The 16867-nt window shown below is 40.9% G+C and overlaps 1 protein-coding gene across 1 annotated transcript; it reads right to left on the reverse strand.

Annotated features, from left to right (window-relative positions):
- Positions 1 to 1822: 1822 nt before the first annotated feature.
- On the reverse strand, positions 1823 to 16664 carry rab33a (RAB33A, member RAS oncogene family). Its single transcript, XM_032510889.1, has 4 exons — positions 15918 to 16664; positions 8230 to 8370; positions 5726 to 5806; positions 1823 to 5050 (listed from the first exon to the last, which is right to left on the reverse strand). The coding sequence occupies exons 1-4, from the start codon at positions 16335 to 16337 to the stop codon at positions 4826 to 4828; spliced, it is 867 nt and encodes a 288-aa protein (XP_032366780.1). The 5' UTR covers positions 16338 to 16664; the 3' UTR covers positions 1823 to 4825.
- Positions 16665 to 16867: the final 203 nt, after the last annotated feature.

The raw sequence follows: 16867 nt of genomic DNA on the forward strand, positions 1-16867 counted from the left end.
TTTTGCCCGACGAACACAGGGATATTCTGTTTACTGTCGTATAAGACAAAGAAAACCATCAAATATTCACATTTGAGAATCTTAAACCGGATTAAGTTTTGGCTTCTTTTTTTTTTAAATATCACTTAAACAATTATCAAAGCAGTTGCAAATACATTTCTGTTGATCGACTATTCCTTTCATCTCCCGGACTCTTAAAAACTCAAGACACTGTGCCCTGATCTGACAAGGGCCCGTTGCCCATGCTGATTTTAATTAATGCCACACACAGAAACCTTTTTTTTCTTCCTATTTTTCTTGTTGACATTGTGACTTTTTGCATATTAACAAAATTACAAGGTTACATTTCAAAATGTCAAGGCATCCCTTTAAGAGCAAACACGGCTATTAAAAAAGACACAAATGAACTGCAATTAAAACCCAGCAAAATATAACAAATTAAATGTACTATGTACAGGAAAAAGGGAAGGCAAGCAAACATACTGTGCATTTTTATTCTTAACTTTAAGACCTGGGTAAAATACTTCGGAAGAGGATTAGAGCCATAGACAGTGAAAGAAATGGAACAACAGATCCCGTTGCTCTGGACGGAGACCAGTGAAGTCTGTTAGAAGCTCTTTTCCGGTGACGGCTGAGCGTTACTGCGCAGCCTCCAACTGAGCTTGAAGACGTAGATGTGACGTAAGCAACTTGTCTGAAAGCTGGAAGTCTTCTGGTAGCTGTGCAAGAGAAATCTCAATCATTCCCAATCAGCAGAAACGGAGAGGTAGGTATATGTTAGGAGATAACATAGGTACAGGCTAATTCCTGCTAACTAACATGCTAGTTAACATTAGTAATTAAACCAAAACAGCTAATATAAGTCAAAACTGTCTGCGAGTTTCTCCTGACAATACGGTGATTTGTCGACTATATGACAACAAGTCACGTGGTTATGACACAATCGTTAGCCTATTTTTATAAAAACGTCTGCTACGGAGCCATAACGTGAGCTACAAGGTAATGGAGCCTTTTATACATTGTCGTGTTTCTTTAGAAATAAACAACGGACAAATAAAGTTTTTAAACGCTTCAGATGTAAAGTTATTCGCTGTCAAAGTGAATGGGAGTCAATAGGATGCAAATGGAAAGTGATGGCTTGGTAGCATTAAAATGGCGCCATGGGAGGTTCGCTTTGTGAAGGTTGGCTTACCCCCTTGGTTTGAACTCAGACTTCTGAGAATAAAGTCAGAACTCGAGTTTAAAGTGCAAATTCTGATTTAAAAAAAGGCAGATATCTGAGAATAAAGTCAGGATTCTGAGAATAAAGTCAGGATTTGGAGAATAAAGTCAGGATTCTGAGTTTAAAGTCAAAATTCTGATTTAAAATAAGTCAGAATTCTGAGAATAAAGTCAGGATTCAGAGAATAAAGTCAGGATTCTGAGTTTAAAAGCAAAATTCTGATTTAAAATAAGTCAGAATTCTGAGAATAAAGTCAGGATTCTGAGAATAAAGTCAGGATTCTGATGTCAAAGTTGAAATTCGGATTCAAAATAGGTTAGAATTCTGAGAATAAAGTCAGGATTCAGAGAATAAAGTCGGGATTCTGAGTTTAAAAGCAAAATTCTGATTTAAAATAAGTCAGAATTCTGAGAATAAAGTCAGGATTCTGAGAATAAAGTCAGGATTCTGATGTCAAAGTTGAAATTCGGATTCAAAATAGGTTAGAATTCTGAGAATAAAGTCAGGATTCAGAGAATAAAGTCGGGATTCTGAGTTTAAAAGCAAAATTCTGATTTAAAATAAGTCAGAATTCTGAGAATAAAGTCAGGATTCTGAGAATAAAGTCAGGATTTGGAGTTTAAACTCAGAAATGAAATCAAATGTTCACGTGGCCCTGATCCTCCTCCGTAAAACACAAAGTGGTTATGATTTCAAATGTTTGAAAAAGAAAATTAAGAGAGAGCTTAATGTAAAATGTGAAATTAATAACCATAATGAGTACTGAGGCTTAAGGCTAACTTAATTATACCTTTCTTTTTTTCAATCATTTGAAACCAAGTCAAATGCTATAAATCTTTATTCAGGTCTGGTAAGTTTAGGAAGGAAATATAGGCACATTCTTCTTTTTACCACAACATGTTGTTCCTCTAATTAGGCTAGTACAGTCGTCTAACATGTATTACAGCGACTAAATTAGCCCGATTATGCTAACCAAAGGGTAAACAGCCACAGATAGCTGTTAAGAGATAAACTGTTGTAAGGTGTACCCCTCCTCCCATGTACGTATAAGAAGACTAACAGATTAAGCAGTTTTGAAAATGGTTACATGGACGTTATCCTAGTTTCTGTGTGTTCTTTTGCCCAGATTTGTTGAATCTATGGCTCTGGGTTGCATGTCGCAGATTTGCCTGTGCAATTAGAATTGTATTGTACAATTGTGTTTAAAAAAAAAGAAAAGAAATCCATTTTATTCCCCTGTAACGGCTGCTTAATCCCCCGTCTGACACAAACATAAATGTTTGAAGAATAAAGTAAAGAGTGAAAATCCACAAAACCTGATACGACACAGACAATAGCTGTATGGATTTAATTTGGATTTGCAGTGTTTAAATGACTCAGTGAGGTGAATAAACTAGGACATGATCAGACTGTCATCTTGGAGGGAACGGGGTCTGAAATGTTCGCCGATCGGATTTTCTTTTACATATGGCATCCAAATAAATTTATAGGATTGCAAAAGTAGGCTACAATGTCATGTGCTGTTATATCAAAGTGACAGCGCCACAGTCAGGCGCGTGGATTGTTGCTTCATAGCTCCAACTCTGAGTTATGTCCAGTGTCCCTCCACAACCCAGCTGGGAGCGATCTCAATGCAAAGCATCTCTGTGTAGGGTTAATAATAAATATGGCTTTCTACAGTGTTTCATGCAGCCTGTATATCATCCATGGCTCGAACACACCTGGACTTGTTCCCTTATACAGACACCCGGCTAAAAAGTCCACTCGTACCGCACACCCAGGCTCAGGATGTGTAGCACTATAAATATATCCATTATGTATACAGGGGTCACAGGTTTTTGTCGTGTTTCCTGTCCTCTCTGAGACTGGAGGCAGTGATGTTGATGTGGCGAGCACATCATCCAAGACAGAAAGAAGGTTTTTACTTGGAAAAAAAAAGCACATTGCAGAATATTTTTGAATCGCTGCGAATGTCAGCATTCGGCAACGGCGTGCTTATGATATCGTACAAAAATGTATGCACACCAATTTGTATGATATCATCCGAAATTAGGCGACACCCGGCCGGTCACGTGACTCCCGGTCACATGACAGTTGAGTTAAGCTGTCTTTACAGTTACATTTGCCCGAGAAAAGATAACTGGGAGGGGGTAACAGCCATTGCGAGGTCATTTCGGAGGCTGTTGCAGTTAAGTTTAGTTAACAAAAACGGCCCGTCGTGCGGCGGCGACAGTTAAGTTTAGGCACTAACATGACTAGTTAATAATTGAAATAAGATAGTGGTTTTGATTAAAACACCTGTCTCTTTAAGTAGACCTCCCAGGACACAAAACACGCGTTTCTTGGGTGAAAGTCTTGTGTTTCGTCCGCTTGAAAGCCATGTTTTTAAGACCATCCATCCACCCGGACTTCCTCCCTACGCGGACTAGAGCAGTCATAGTAACTATACAGTGTGTACAAACGATAATGGCCCGCTGTACTGGCTGGGATCTTGAAGTCACCCAGAAAAAGTGGGTGATTTTGCATTTTCACACAAAGAGAAAGCTGGATAAACCAATGTGGCAGAAGGTTAGCATAGCATAAGTTTATGTCAGGATTAGATGCTAGATGACGGGAGTGCATTTCTCCTGCATAAGGGTAAGAGGATCTTTTAATCAATATGTGACACGCTGCCTGACAACCTCTAGAATAGATGCTCTGTTTTTGTCTTCAGGAAACCTTGTTGTCAAGGTCTTCCTGAAAAGGTTCTTTGAGCTAACCTGGTGTTTTTTTGCCCCATATTTTCTCCACATTACCTTTGTCTAGGAAATGTTTCCACATATTTTCCCTGTATTCATGATCTCACAGTGATTTGAAGTCAACTGTCCTGCTCTTGTAGAATTGACTCAGACAAATAGACTCAAAAAGTCGATATTTCCACATTAAGTCTGTCAGACTGTTTGGTGATTGTATAAACCAACTCAAGTAGGTTAAACCACTTGAAACCTCTGTGCTACTTTTGCCTGACTGAGTTTTTAAAACCAAGACCGGGGCAGCTTTTTAAGGCAGCGGACATACCGTAGGTTGTGAAATACTGCTTTCAGCTAAGATGTGGATGAAAATCAATCAATCAGGCTACAAAAATAAGACTGCGTTCAAATAGGTTGCTGTTAGTAATGGCTGTCATGAACAGCAACAGCAGCCTCGCATCATTGTTGTAAATCCCCAAATGACTCATCTCTTATTTTTGTTTGCCTTTGCACTGGGCACGCTGAAAGTATATTCAGTCGGTTCTGTCTATGTTTGGAAAAGACGGAAGAATTTCTACACTATGCTGTAGTCTAAAAGGCAACATCGACTCATTTCTGAATGCTTAATGAATCCCTTTTGCTCTCTTTTCTCTCTATCTTCAGCACCTTCTCTCCACCCTATCCTCCTCCATCCTCTTCCTTGGAACACATTGCTCTTAGTATCAGCCTCATTCCTCCTCCAAAACCTGAAAAGTTGCACGTAATTTAAAAGACTCTTGTTTTAGCCTCACTCTCCCATCATCCCTCTCCCCCTCTTTTTTCACATGTTCAGTTACTCTTCCCCTTCCATTACGCCTCCCACTCCTCCTTTTCCTCAACAAGGACAACTACTCTTTGTCTCAGTCTCTTGTGTGAGTCGGACTCTCCCGTCCTCTCTCTCCACGTCCCTGTAGAGCAGGGATTTCTGGGCCTTCAGGCGGCAGGCGATGGACATGAAGATGGAGTCGACGTTCTGGCTCTCCCTCGGGTCCTTGGCCGACGTCTCGAACAGCAGCATGTTGTGGGAGTCGGCGAACTTCAACGCCACGTTGGAGGGCACCTGGGGGAGCACAACACGTTCGGTTGGAAACAGGGGCCGTTCCAGGACTTTTTGTGTCAAATTTGACCCGTTTTCAGTGTTTTAAATCACATAAAATGGGCCTTCAAAATAAGCGAAAAAAATGTCAACATTAGAAATATCAAAGAACTTTGGAAAAAACATCTAAAAAACATACACAACATTGAAAAAGTGACAAAAATGTCAGAAAAAGCGATAATCTTTTTTTTTCATAGTTGACGGGAAGACAACACAAGGGTTAAGTGGGGTGGTACGGGGGGTACCAATAATTATATTATCAATTTATCAGAAAACAGCATAGAAAATCTGCTTTTAATATTGGATAGGATGGAACACAATGTAATTCTGCTAAATACATTTTTTTTTTAAAATTATATGCGAATACAATACACATTTTCTGTAAGTTCAGTCTGCCATATTTCTTAAAAACATTTCCAGTTCTAGTTCCATGTTATCCATGTATATTTGGAAAGTCATCATGGAAACAGGCAGAAAAGTGACAGTACTCTAATCCAATGGAAATCACAATTGTCAGAATCTAGCCCAATGGTTTGGGGGAGGGCAATCATATTTCGCGGGTCTTCTCGCTCCGCCCCTGGTTGGAAATTAAATCTAGGAAGGTAAATAAAGTCATTTATTGTGCTGTGGTCCACTCACCTGTATGTGCTCCACGAGGTCACACTTGTTTCCCACCAGGACCCGAGGCACTGATGCTGAGACCCGGTGGCCATTGCACTCCTGGAACACAACAGAATACAAGCTTTGTAGACTGTAGCCATAAGTGTGTGTCTGTAATTTGAACTGATGACAGCTACAGTATAATATGTCCCACTTGGCCAAATCAACTGCTGCTGGCAAATGGCTGCATAGTGCAAATAGTGGTAATGCCGAGTCACACAGGACTAACCCAGATTTTCCATCAGGCGTGTCTGCGCTGTGTTCTGACTGCGCCGTGTTCTGACTGCGCCGCGGGTTTGTTCCACTCTCTATCACGAGGCATACCCCACCAGGAGCGTCTCACAGAGCGTCTTACTTATATGGCTCACATATTTTGTTGTCTCCACAAGTACTCAATCTACTTAATCACATGTTTATTACCTTTATCTACTCCAAGAACTCCTCCAATAAGCGTCACGCCTCCCTTCTCTTTTCTGGCGTTGTCCTGATCAAAAGGGTTTGTGATGTCTGTTATGTTTTTTCACCTCCGAGATAAATCTCTCGTTGTCTGTGGTGTTGTGGAGGAGACGTATAGAGGGTTTTCACCGACGTCACGTTCTGGGCAGTAACCCGGATGCGCGGCCATATTGGAGATACTCGGTGTAAACAACTGAACGGACTACAGTGGAGCATCGTAAACTTTGGATGCTTTAAGTGAATGTAGCTGTTGTGGTTTGGGGTTTTGTTTTGGATTTTCTTTCCCTTTTGGCGTTTGTTTCTTAGTTTTCTCCCCGATCTTGTGTGGTTATCTCTGTCTTGCAATTCCCCGGTAAGTGTCTGTTTGTTCTGCTTCCTGTTCTGTTTTGATAGTTTGGTTTCCTGTCTTGTCTAGTCTCGTCTAGCTTTGCTTTGTGCCCGTCCGATTTTCCTGTCCCGCCCTAATGTGATTCACCTGACGTCTCACCTATTCCCCGTTACCTCTTGTATTTAACCCGTGTTTGCTTTGTCCTTTGTCAGATCCTTTTGCCCAGCCTGTTTGTCCTGCCTGTTGTCCTGTCAGCTTTCCCAGCCCTTGTGATCCGGTCTGTGCTCCAGTAATTCCCAGTGAGTTTTCCCTTGTGCATTATTTCCCTGTTGAATTTTTGCCTTCCCCCGTGCCTTTGTTTGGATTATTTTTGGGCTTTACCTTTTTGCTCCTGTGTTTGCTGGACTGTCACACAATAAAAGCCTCTTTTTTTTTTAAGTTTCCCACTACTCTGCGTTTGGGTCCTCCTTCCTCCTCACAACAGTAGCCATGTCTAAACAACAGAAATACGTCCAAGATGCAAAGGCATATAGGGACGGACTTGGACCACAAGAAAAGGCGCAATATTTCGAGAGAATACAGTTTATTCTCGGTGCAAATCCCTGCGAGTTGGCTCTCTCGTCTTAGATCCATGACGACCCCGTGATTCATCCTTCAGTTGCAAATCCCGATATAGCAAGTCAACTACCTATACTTTGAAACATGGTAGGTCGTTTGTGGTGGCATTTTTACTCAACAAATTACAGAGATGGCAGATTCGCACAGGTTTAAGATCACAGATAATCTCCGAAATTATTTCAAATTACTAGAGGTCCCCAGGTAATACTTGTCCTGTGGAATGACTTCTACTAACTTTGATACTGATGACACTATTACCTACTACAACTGATTCAACTACTTGCAATACTACTATAACTATCAATTAAAAAAAACAACTAGTAGTCATTTTGTTACTATTTCTACTACTGATGCAAGGTGTGGTGACTAAAGACTTCCATCCATCCATCCATCTTCGACCGCTTATCCGGTGTCTGGTCTCGGGGGCAGCAGCTCCAGTAGGGGACCCCAAACTTCCCTTTCCCGAGCCACATCAAACAGCTCCGACTGGGGGATCCCGAGGCGTTCCCAGGCCAGGTTGGAGATATAATCCCTCCACCTAGTCCTGGGTCTTCCCCGAGGCCTCCTCCCAGCTGGACGTGCCTGGAACACCTCCCTAGGGAGCTCCTCTCGGATGACTGAGCTTCTCACCCTATCTCTAAGGGAGACGCCAGCCACCCTCCTGAGGAAACCCATTTCGGCCGCTTGTACCCTTGTAACAGTGACTAAAGACTGACTGTTGTAATTATTATTAGAATGAATAGTGCCAGTAGAGGACATGGCAGACATAGTGGAAGTTGGAAAAATTGTAGCAGCATTTTAGCACACATTGGAAATATTTTTCCTAATTACACAAACCACTTCGGATAATTCATTTTCTATTTAAAGTGCTGTATAAAAACAGTCCATTTCCATTTACAGTGCACTTCTTTGTTGGCATAATCACAGCAGCAGTTGTTAAAATTGCAGCATTAGCGATGCAAACCGTGCTTTGCGACGTGAAATATCCCAGTGTCAGCCTAATAAATAGTCTTGGGGGTGAACCAGTGGGAGCACTGGAAACTGGAGAGATGTTGATGATTGGTCAGAGCCAGTTACCAACCTCTATCCATGTCTGTAGGTTGCGGAAGGAAGTCATCTTGGTGACGTCGTACACAAAGACCACCGCGTGGACGTTGCGGTAGTAGTGTTCCACCATGGATTTGCGAAAGCGCTCCTGGCCTGCTGTGTCCCATACCTGCACCTGTGGACACACACAACATCAGACTGTGTTTTCAGACGAATGAAATGTGACTGATATGAATAAAAGTGAATATCTACTGTATGTACGAGCGGTGTTTTGGTGTGTTTTTGGTGTTAGACATAGACCTCGAGCAGTTCTAGATTTGAATATCAGAGAAATAACAGCCAGGAGTGTTACATAATCCTAGTCTGGATCAACAGAAGCACATGCCCAGTTATTAAGCCTGGAATCCGTTCTCAAAGTCTGTCAGCTTCAGGAAACAACAACAACATTCGAGCTAGCAAGCTACACGTTGAAAAGAGTACGTTTTGAAGAAAATTTGGATCATGTAACAAGGCAGGCCTGCTCGGTTCATCCGGGGAATGACTGTAAAGATTCATAAAAATTGGACGTTTTGGGATTGCTATGGACGGAACGCACATGGCAATGCATTGGTAAGAGCATTTTACCTTTGCCCATGTATCCAGCTAATTTAAATAGGTCAACAAGTTCCTTCCGGAGAATATTTTGCCGAACTGGAACTTGGCGCAGCCCGAGATGATTGTGATTGGTTTAAGAAAGCATTTTTTTATTCCTATTGTATAATATTTGTGTGGTGTGGCCAGACTTTACTCTACAGGCCTTACAGATCTGGCAATGCAAGACTACAAAATCCAGACAGGCAAGCTTTTTACACATCCATCTTTTATTAATCGCAGTAAACTAAAAGACAAGGACAAATAGGAATCTGGCGACATGTTGTCTAAGCCTATTAAAGCTTACAAGAACCAGCACATAGCGCTGTACCATGTCAACAGGAAAGAGGGCCAAGATATTCATAATGTATAATGCTATAATGTCTCAAGAGAGCACTCCTCTGTAGCACCATGGGCGTTTTTGCTGCGTCTTTACGACGGTCTCTGTGCTCTATACGGCATTTAATATAAGCCAAAATTAAATGTAGTTGCACACACCCGATGGCACCCAATGGGTTTAAAACCAAAATAACACTACGTTTGGACCCATTGCATCAATGATACAGGCTGCCTAGTCCTGTTAATCAAATGTTTAAAATGTTACCCACTACTTGGTCAACAACTGCATTTTTCCGCTGCTTGTTCTTAGTTTACTTCATATTTTGGGGAACTTGTGAGTCAGATCTCAAGATGACTCACCAGCTAACTCATCTAGCTAAATATGCTAGCATTTGCTTCCAGTGATGTATCCCACAGCTGGTGTTGTACTGTCAGATTTCAGCCAGTACACCTGCGCAGCATGTGGAGCTACTCTACAGCCGTGCCATTTCTTAATTTCAGCATTTTTATGGTTCAAATTTAACCAGAGGGACAAAAAGGAAGTGAGCTCATTCCCAAACTCCCCGCAAAAGAGAAAAACTGATACTGGTTTCACCTAAAAAAAAAAAGGAAAATCAGCCATGTCAAAATGCAGACACACTCTCAGAAAATGATGTACATAATTGTACCTTTAGGGGTACAATGGCTTGTCACTGGGGCTATACCCTCAAGGGTACAGTTTTTGTACCCTTGGTATAGGGTATACATATTTGTACTCTTGTGTTTTAAGTTGAGATCAAGCAGCCAATCAGGGCTGGCTCTACATATTTGACACATCTTTCCACCAATCAAAAGTAGTGAGCTGGCAGTCTCCGTCCCGCTCTCCAGTAATTAGATGATGGATAATGTAGGCTATGCAATGCAAAAATGTTTCGGATGAAACACACTGTAACCGTGAGAATCAGCCATTTGTGTGTTTATGTGTGTTGTTTTTCATTTACATAATCAATATAATCCCATCATTTCGATTTCATTTCATCAAATTGACTTACAAAACTCAAATATAGTGATAATTTAATTTACCTTAAATAATTAAGGTATAATTAAAACCTTTAAACAACTTTTACAACAAATTTGCCTTGGCAGAGGCTGTCTCTTGATTTTGTACCTTAACTTTTAAAGTAAACGGTACATATATGTATCTTTTAATGCTTGGGAACATATATACGTTTTGACCCTCAAAAAGGTACATTTACGTTTCTTGAGGTCCAACAATAAGCCCTATGGAGTACGTTAGTATAGATTGTACCTTGGGGGACAGAAATGGACCCCTACTGTACCCCTATTTCTGACAGTGCAGAGTAAATATTACTTATGGCTCATGCTCGGTCACATCTACCAGGCTGTATATTGGGCTCGAATTGTCTGTCTGCTGAATGTCTCTGTGTTATCAGTAGCACTTTGTACACCAACATGGACGTCTCCCAACCCTCAGCCCAGGCCTGGGGTGAAAAAAAGGACAAGCCCGGCTATTTAGCATCAGATGTTGAATGCTGCATTTAATGCAGCTCATAACACCAAAGCTTGCTCTTTGTTGAACACCCTGTGCCCCATATTTGACAGCCAGTTAAGAAAATTGATTGACTGAATTACAATCATTTTTATCAATATTGAAAACATGATAACGTGTGGATTTTTTGAAAATTGTTGCATTTATTGACAACAGTGAAACTGTTAAATCAACAGTGAAAACAACTTTTTTACAAACTCAAGAGTTTGCCAAATCTAATGCGCAAAATAGGTTTCTCATTTACCATGTTTTTGGGATCGTGGAGCCAAAATCACGATCAAAATTCAGTGTAAATGCCTTTTAAAGTCCCCAGTTTAACTTAATATTCTGTTATTAATCATTTTGGCTTGAAAAATCAGCCCAAACGCTAAAAAATAAGGGACAGAGTAGAAAAAAATGAAGTCAAAATGGAGATGAAATCATTGTTAAATCTCAGGAATCTGCCAGTCAATGGCTTTGAATCTCAAACTTAAGAATCATTACCATTTTTTTTCCCACTTAATTCTATACTTAGCGCTGTGCTATTTGTAGTCCTCTGCAGTTTATAACATTTGTCATTGCTAATCTGTGAGCTTCTTTTGTTCACCTGGAGGACTGGAGAGGAAAAGGAGTCAACCAGCTCAGTTATTTTTTATTAAAGATTCATTTTTTCCCTTCATTAGATAGTGACAGTAGATAGACAGGAAAGGGGGGAGAACGATGGGGGGTGAGACATGGCAAAGGTGCAGGTGGGACTCAAACCCGGGTCGCTGCAGGACTCTTACTGGGTGAGCTAGAGGTCGCCCCCTACAGTTAGTTTTAAGAGATTTTTTATTATTTACTTATCCTGTTATACATAAACTGAGGGAAATTTTGAGTTGTTGGTTCAGATCCCGAAGTTTGTAAAATGAGAGAGTCCACTGTAGAGGCCGCGAAATCCCCATCTGGATGACGTAACGCTCAGGATTTTAGCTTCGTGTCTCAGCTCGGGCAATGGATGATCCTACTGGATCTGAAACACCCCTGTCTGCTTGTAAAGCTTCAGTTCGGGTCATCTTTCTAAATCCAGAGTACTCCAGCTTGTTAGCAACCCTGGAAACTGCAGAGTACATCCCACAACATGGACGTTTTTAACGAGAATAACCAACACACATACTTATACTCTAAAAGGGACAGTTAGGATTTTTTTAAGTGGGGTTGTATGAGGTACTCATTGGAGCCCGACCGATGAAGGATTTTTAAGGCCGATACAATACAAAAAAAATTTCATCCATCCATCCATCCATCCATCCATCTTCATCCGCTTATCCGGTATCGGGTTGCGGGGGCAGCAGCTCCAGCAGGGGACCCCAAACTTCCCTTGAGTGTTTGGTCATTTAAAAATCAGATATTCCGATATATATTTAAGAAAAATAATGATCCAGAAACACGTAACAAAACAAACAGATTTCCCTGCCATTAGTAATTTGTAGTTCTTTATGAGTTCTCACTGAAATAATGATAATAATGATATGATAATAATTTGTTTTATTGACACAACAGAACAGAGGAACATCAAAATATGTTAAAGTTCTGATAAATAAAATGTATAAAAATACAAACTTAAGATATGAAACTTGAAGTCCTTTGAACAAAAACACATTCACAAAAAAATTAATAATCCGAGTGTTGCTAACAGGGCCGTGGTAGAGCGTCCTCTGGTGGACAGACTACGCTATCATTTATTTGTCTTTTTTTTAATTTTTTTTTTAAGATTATTTTTTGGGGTATTATTGTCTTTATTAGACACACAGCAAAGGGTCGCAGGTCGGACTCAAACCCCGGCCGCTGCAGGACTACATGGGGCGCACGCTCTTACTGGGTGAGCTAGAGGTCGCCCAGTCTTTTTTATTTTTATTTTTATTTTTTTTAATCGGCCATCATAATTGCCAATACCGATAGATCGGGAAATAGCCAATATTGGCCGATATATTGGTCGGGCTCTAGTACTCATTCATACTCTACTTTGCCTTCTGGCTCAGCTCTCTTTTCGTCACAACGGTGCAATAAATTGGGATATTTGTGCGATATTTGAGTTGTTTTTTTATAAACATATACAAAATGATTTTGTTAAATGTATCCTTTCATATACAAATACATCTAGACGTGCACACATCACTCCCGTTCTCTACACCCTGCATTGGCTCCCGGTGTGTTTTAGAATAGACTTCAATATTTTATTGTGTGTTTTTAAGGCTTTAAATAGTCTCGCCCCAGAGTATTTGTCTAAAATTTTAACTTTGCAAAGCACAACCGGTCATTGCGGTCTTCAAATCAGTTGGTTTTAGAAGTCCCAAGGTCCAGGTATAAACCGTGGGGGGGTCAGTTGCTTCCCCAAGACTCTGGAACAAGTTACCCCCCCGATAGTCTCACAATTACAGGTGTTTTTAGGTCCAAACTCAAACCGTATCTGTTTAGTCTGGCTTTTGAATTGAATCAAATACGCATCGTTTGTGCTATCAGTAAACATTCTATCATGGTTTAAGGAATCAATAGATTGTATCGAGATAAGATGTGTGATTTACACCCTGACTTACTGCCCCGTCTGCTGTACTCTACCAATACCCAGCCAGCTTTGAGGGCAGAAACCTCGCCTACTAATGGTGAAGAAAACGTTGAACTTGGTAAAGCTCAGGTTGAAAAGTTTAGTTACATAAACATATGAAAAATACATTTACTGTGTGTGTTTTGAAAAGAAAATCAATGATTCAGACACGCTGACCTAATGGGTGAGTCTACACAGTGTTTGTGAGTCATCATTAGGGGGCATCTGGAGGTTGCAGACGGGGGGGAAGGGTGTGTGTGTGTGTGTGTATGCAACCTCTACATCCCACGCGCACAAACACACAAACACACACACACTAATCAGACAAGTGAGGAGGAGGAAGCTATGTACACTAGATCTAGAAGAAGAAGAGATCTCAATAAAAAAGCCTAATGTTTATTCACAGGTCATCCAAATGAATGAGACCCACATAAATACCTGGACACTTAAACTGCTCTTAACTGATAATTTATGGTAAATGTCTTTTTATAGCCAAAGGTTGTATTATATTATTATTTTTTCTCTTCATACTGTATTTTTCTTGTTGAAAACTGCTGCTGGAAATTTCAATTTCCTTGCGGAGTCATCCCAAAAGGATTAATAAAGAAAAGTCTAAGTCTCTCTACGTCTAAGTGTAAGTGTAAGTCTCTAAGTATATGTCTAATAAAGATGTTCAACATCTGAAAACTCCAATTTTGACTATTTGTCATCATATTTCAACTAGTCTGGTATTATACTGTAACACTTAAAGCTGCAGTGCGCAACTATTGTATGTAAATGAACGTCTGTTAAATTCAAGCCATTGCCAAATGAGTTGCTACAAAGCTAATGAAGACTATCAGCTCAACACAACTCTCTCTGGATTTCTCAGTATGGCTGTTTACAAAATAGCATCTAGTCCGAGGAAATTCGCACGCAGGAGCTTGAGTGATGCGTTGTTCGGAGACAAAGAGAACAACAAAAACTACAAGATAATAATCTCTTCTGAAGAGTCCATCAGGCTTTGTTTAATGTGTCATGTGGACGCGACGGCAGCGTTGTCGTCATCACTCAGTGTTTCTAATGGGGGGGGTGGGGGGGGTGGGGGGGTTCTTAGCCAGTTAAAGAAATGGACCAAAAGATCCCTTGCGATGGACGGAGACCAGTGAAGGACATTAGATGAACTTTTCCGGTGATGGCTGAGCGTTACTGCGCAGCCTCCGACTGAGCTTGAAGACGTAGATGTGACGTGAGCAACCTGTCTGAAAGCTGTAAGTCTTCTGGTAGCTGTGCAAGAGAAATCTCAATCATTCCCAATCAGCAGAGACGGAGAGGTAGGCATATGTTAGTAAATAACATAGGCACAGGCTAATTACTGCTAACTAACATGCTAGTTAACGTTAACATAGGCACAGGCTAATTACTGCTAACTAACATGCTAGTTAACATTAGTAATTTAACCTAAACAGCTGATATAAGTCGAAACTGTCTGCGAGCTTCCCCTGACAATACGGTGATTTGTCGACTATGCGACGGTAAGTTGCATGGTCATGACACAATCGTTAGCCTATTTTTATAAAAACGTCTGCTATGGAGCCATAACGTGAGCTACAAGGTAATGGAGCCTTTAATACATTATCGTGTTTCTTTAGAAATAATCAACGGACAAATAGAGTCTTTAAACACTTCAGATGTAAAGTTACTCGCTGTCAAAGTGACACTAAAATGAATGGGAGTCAATGGGATGCTAACGGCGGCTGAGTGGTGAGTTGGTAGCATTAAAATGGCGCCATATGAGCTACCCTTCGTGGATGCTCGCTTACCCCCTTGGGGGCTACAGAAAATACAAACTACAACTTTAAAATGCATCATCAGCCAATCAGCATTGCTACAAAGAATGGTGGAAATCTTTCAACTTTAATTCAGCATTTACCAGGATATCCATTTCAGTACTATGGCCTACATTTCTAATGCTGTTAGGTGTACTTGTGTACAGTTTGTTGTGACTGATAGGATATGTGATACACTATGATCCAACATTGCATGGCTGATTTGTATTTAAGGGTTTAAAAGACTGAATTGTTAGCAAATCTAAGATCCGAGCTGACGTCTTCAAAGTGCTGTTGAATCTTATAATATTAAGTATATTCACTTCATAATCAAATAACAAAAAAAAACAAACTAGAACCAGGTAATGTTCAAGCTTTTGCTTGAAAACATAAAAAATTTGATTTAATCTGCTAATCCTTTCAGATCTAGTCAGGATTTAACTGTTTTCCATGCAACAAATCCGCCTGTATCAACTAAGATTTGAATAAAATAACTAAATTGTATTATAATTATTAATATAAAGAACACTAAAACACCTATTGCCAAACCTGTAAACACATTTTTTGTGTAGAAATATATCCCTCAAATAGCCATTGGGCCATACACATACTGGGCTATAGGTCAAAATGTGTTGCATTTCTCCAAAATATAGAATAAAAAAATACCTAAATTTTGAAAAAATAAGTATTGCAAATGAAAAGTACTGAGATTAAAAGAAAGGCTCTGTGTCAGCGATATACTGCAGACTTTGAGCTGCAGCTGATCAACAAACAAAAAAAAGGAGGAGGATGGGGGGGGGAATCAATCAACATCCAGCCCCTGTGTTGCTTACCTTGATGGTCTCCCCTTCGATCTCCACCGCCTTCTCCCTGAAATCCACGCCGATGGTGGCCTCGGTCTTCTCGGGGAAGCTCCCCCCGGTGAAGCGGAAGGTGAGGCACGTCTTCCCCACGTTGGAGTCCCCGATGACGATGATTTTAAAGATCCGCGTCTGGATGCTCAGCTCCAGGGAGGAGGTGATGCTCGAGGCGGCGTCGGTGCTGCTGCTGCTGGCTCGGCTCCGGCCGGCTCTTTGGTAATCCATGGAGGATGTCAGGATGGTCACATTGTCGTCCGCTGGGTTCCTTCGGGTGATTCCTTTCCCCCCTCCTCCTCCTCCTCCTCCTCCTCCTCCTCCTCCTCCTTCTCCTCCTCCTCCTCCGCCGCCGCCACCCGGAGCTCGGGTCTCCTCCTCCGGAGAATCGTTGGTCATTGTGGCGGAGGAGGCGATGAGAAAATCGGTGTGCGTGTGTGGAGAGGAGAGGGAGTGGACGGATGGGTGGATGAGGGAAGGGAGTGGAAAATAGGAGGAGGAGGAAGGGAGGGAGGAAGGAAGGAGGAGACCAGAGATGCAACAATACCAACGACGCTCTCCTTCAGCAGCTGATTGGCCTTAAAGGGAGAGGCATTGGAAGACAGTTTCCTAGTGAAAACCAGCCGAGGTAATAATAAGATGCTATCTCAATAAAACGAGAAAATAATAAAGTTCATATTTTTACCATAAAACCCATTAAGTGCATTAAAGTCACTTCTGAGTCACACTAGGGAAAAAATAGACAACTGCATTTATTTGTGCATTTAACTTAAGTATTTACAATGTATGCTACTTTTTACTTAGATTCCACTACAATATATATTAGAGGGATATGTTGTACTCTGCTCCGCTATATTTAGCTGACAGCTGTAGTTATTAGTTAATTTTAGGTGTAGATTTTTACATAAAGAAGCATGTGTTTGTAAAGT

This window comes from Etheostoma spectabile, unplaced genomic scaffold (genome assembly GCF_008692095.1).
Source record: "Etheostoma spectabile isolate EspeVRDwgs_2016 unplaced genomic scaffold, UIUC_Espe_1.0 scaffold273, whole genome shotgun sequence".
NCBI lineage: Eukaryota > Metazoa > Chordata > Actinopteri > Perciformes > Percidae > Etheostoma > Etheostoma spectabile.

Bases quoted from the DNA above. Each gene is read 5' to 3' on its own strand.
- rab33a (XM_032510889.1), bottom strand. From the start codon at position 16,337: ATGACCAACGATTCTCCGGAGGAGGAGACCCGAGCTCCGGGTGGCGGC. The intron at 5,807-8,229 runs GTTGGTAACTGG...GTTGTGTTCCAG, and splicing joins ACCTACAGACATGGATAGAG to GAGTGCAATGGCCACCGGGT. The intron at 5,051-5,725 runs GTGAGTGGACCA...GTGCTCCCCCAG, and splicing joins ACCTCGTGGAGCACATACAG to GTGCCCTCCAACGTGGCGTT.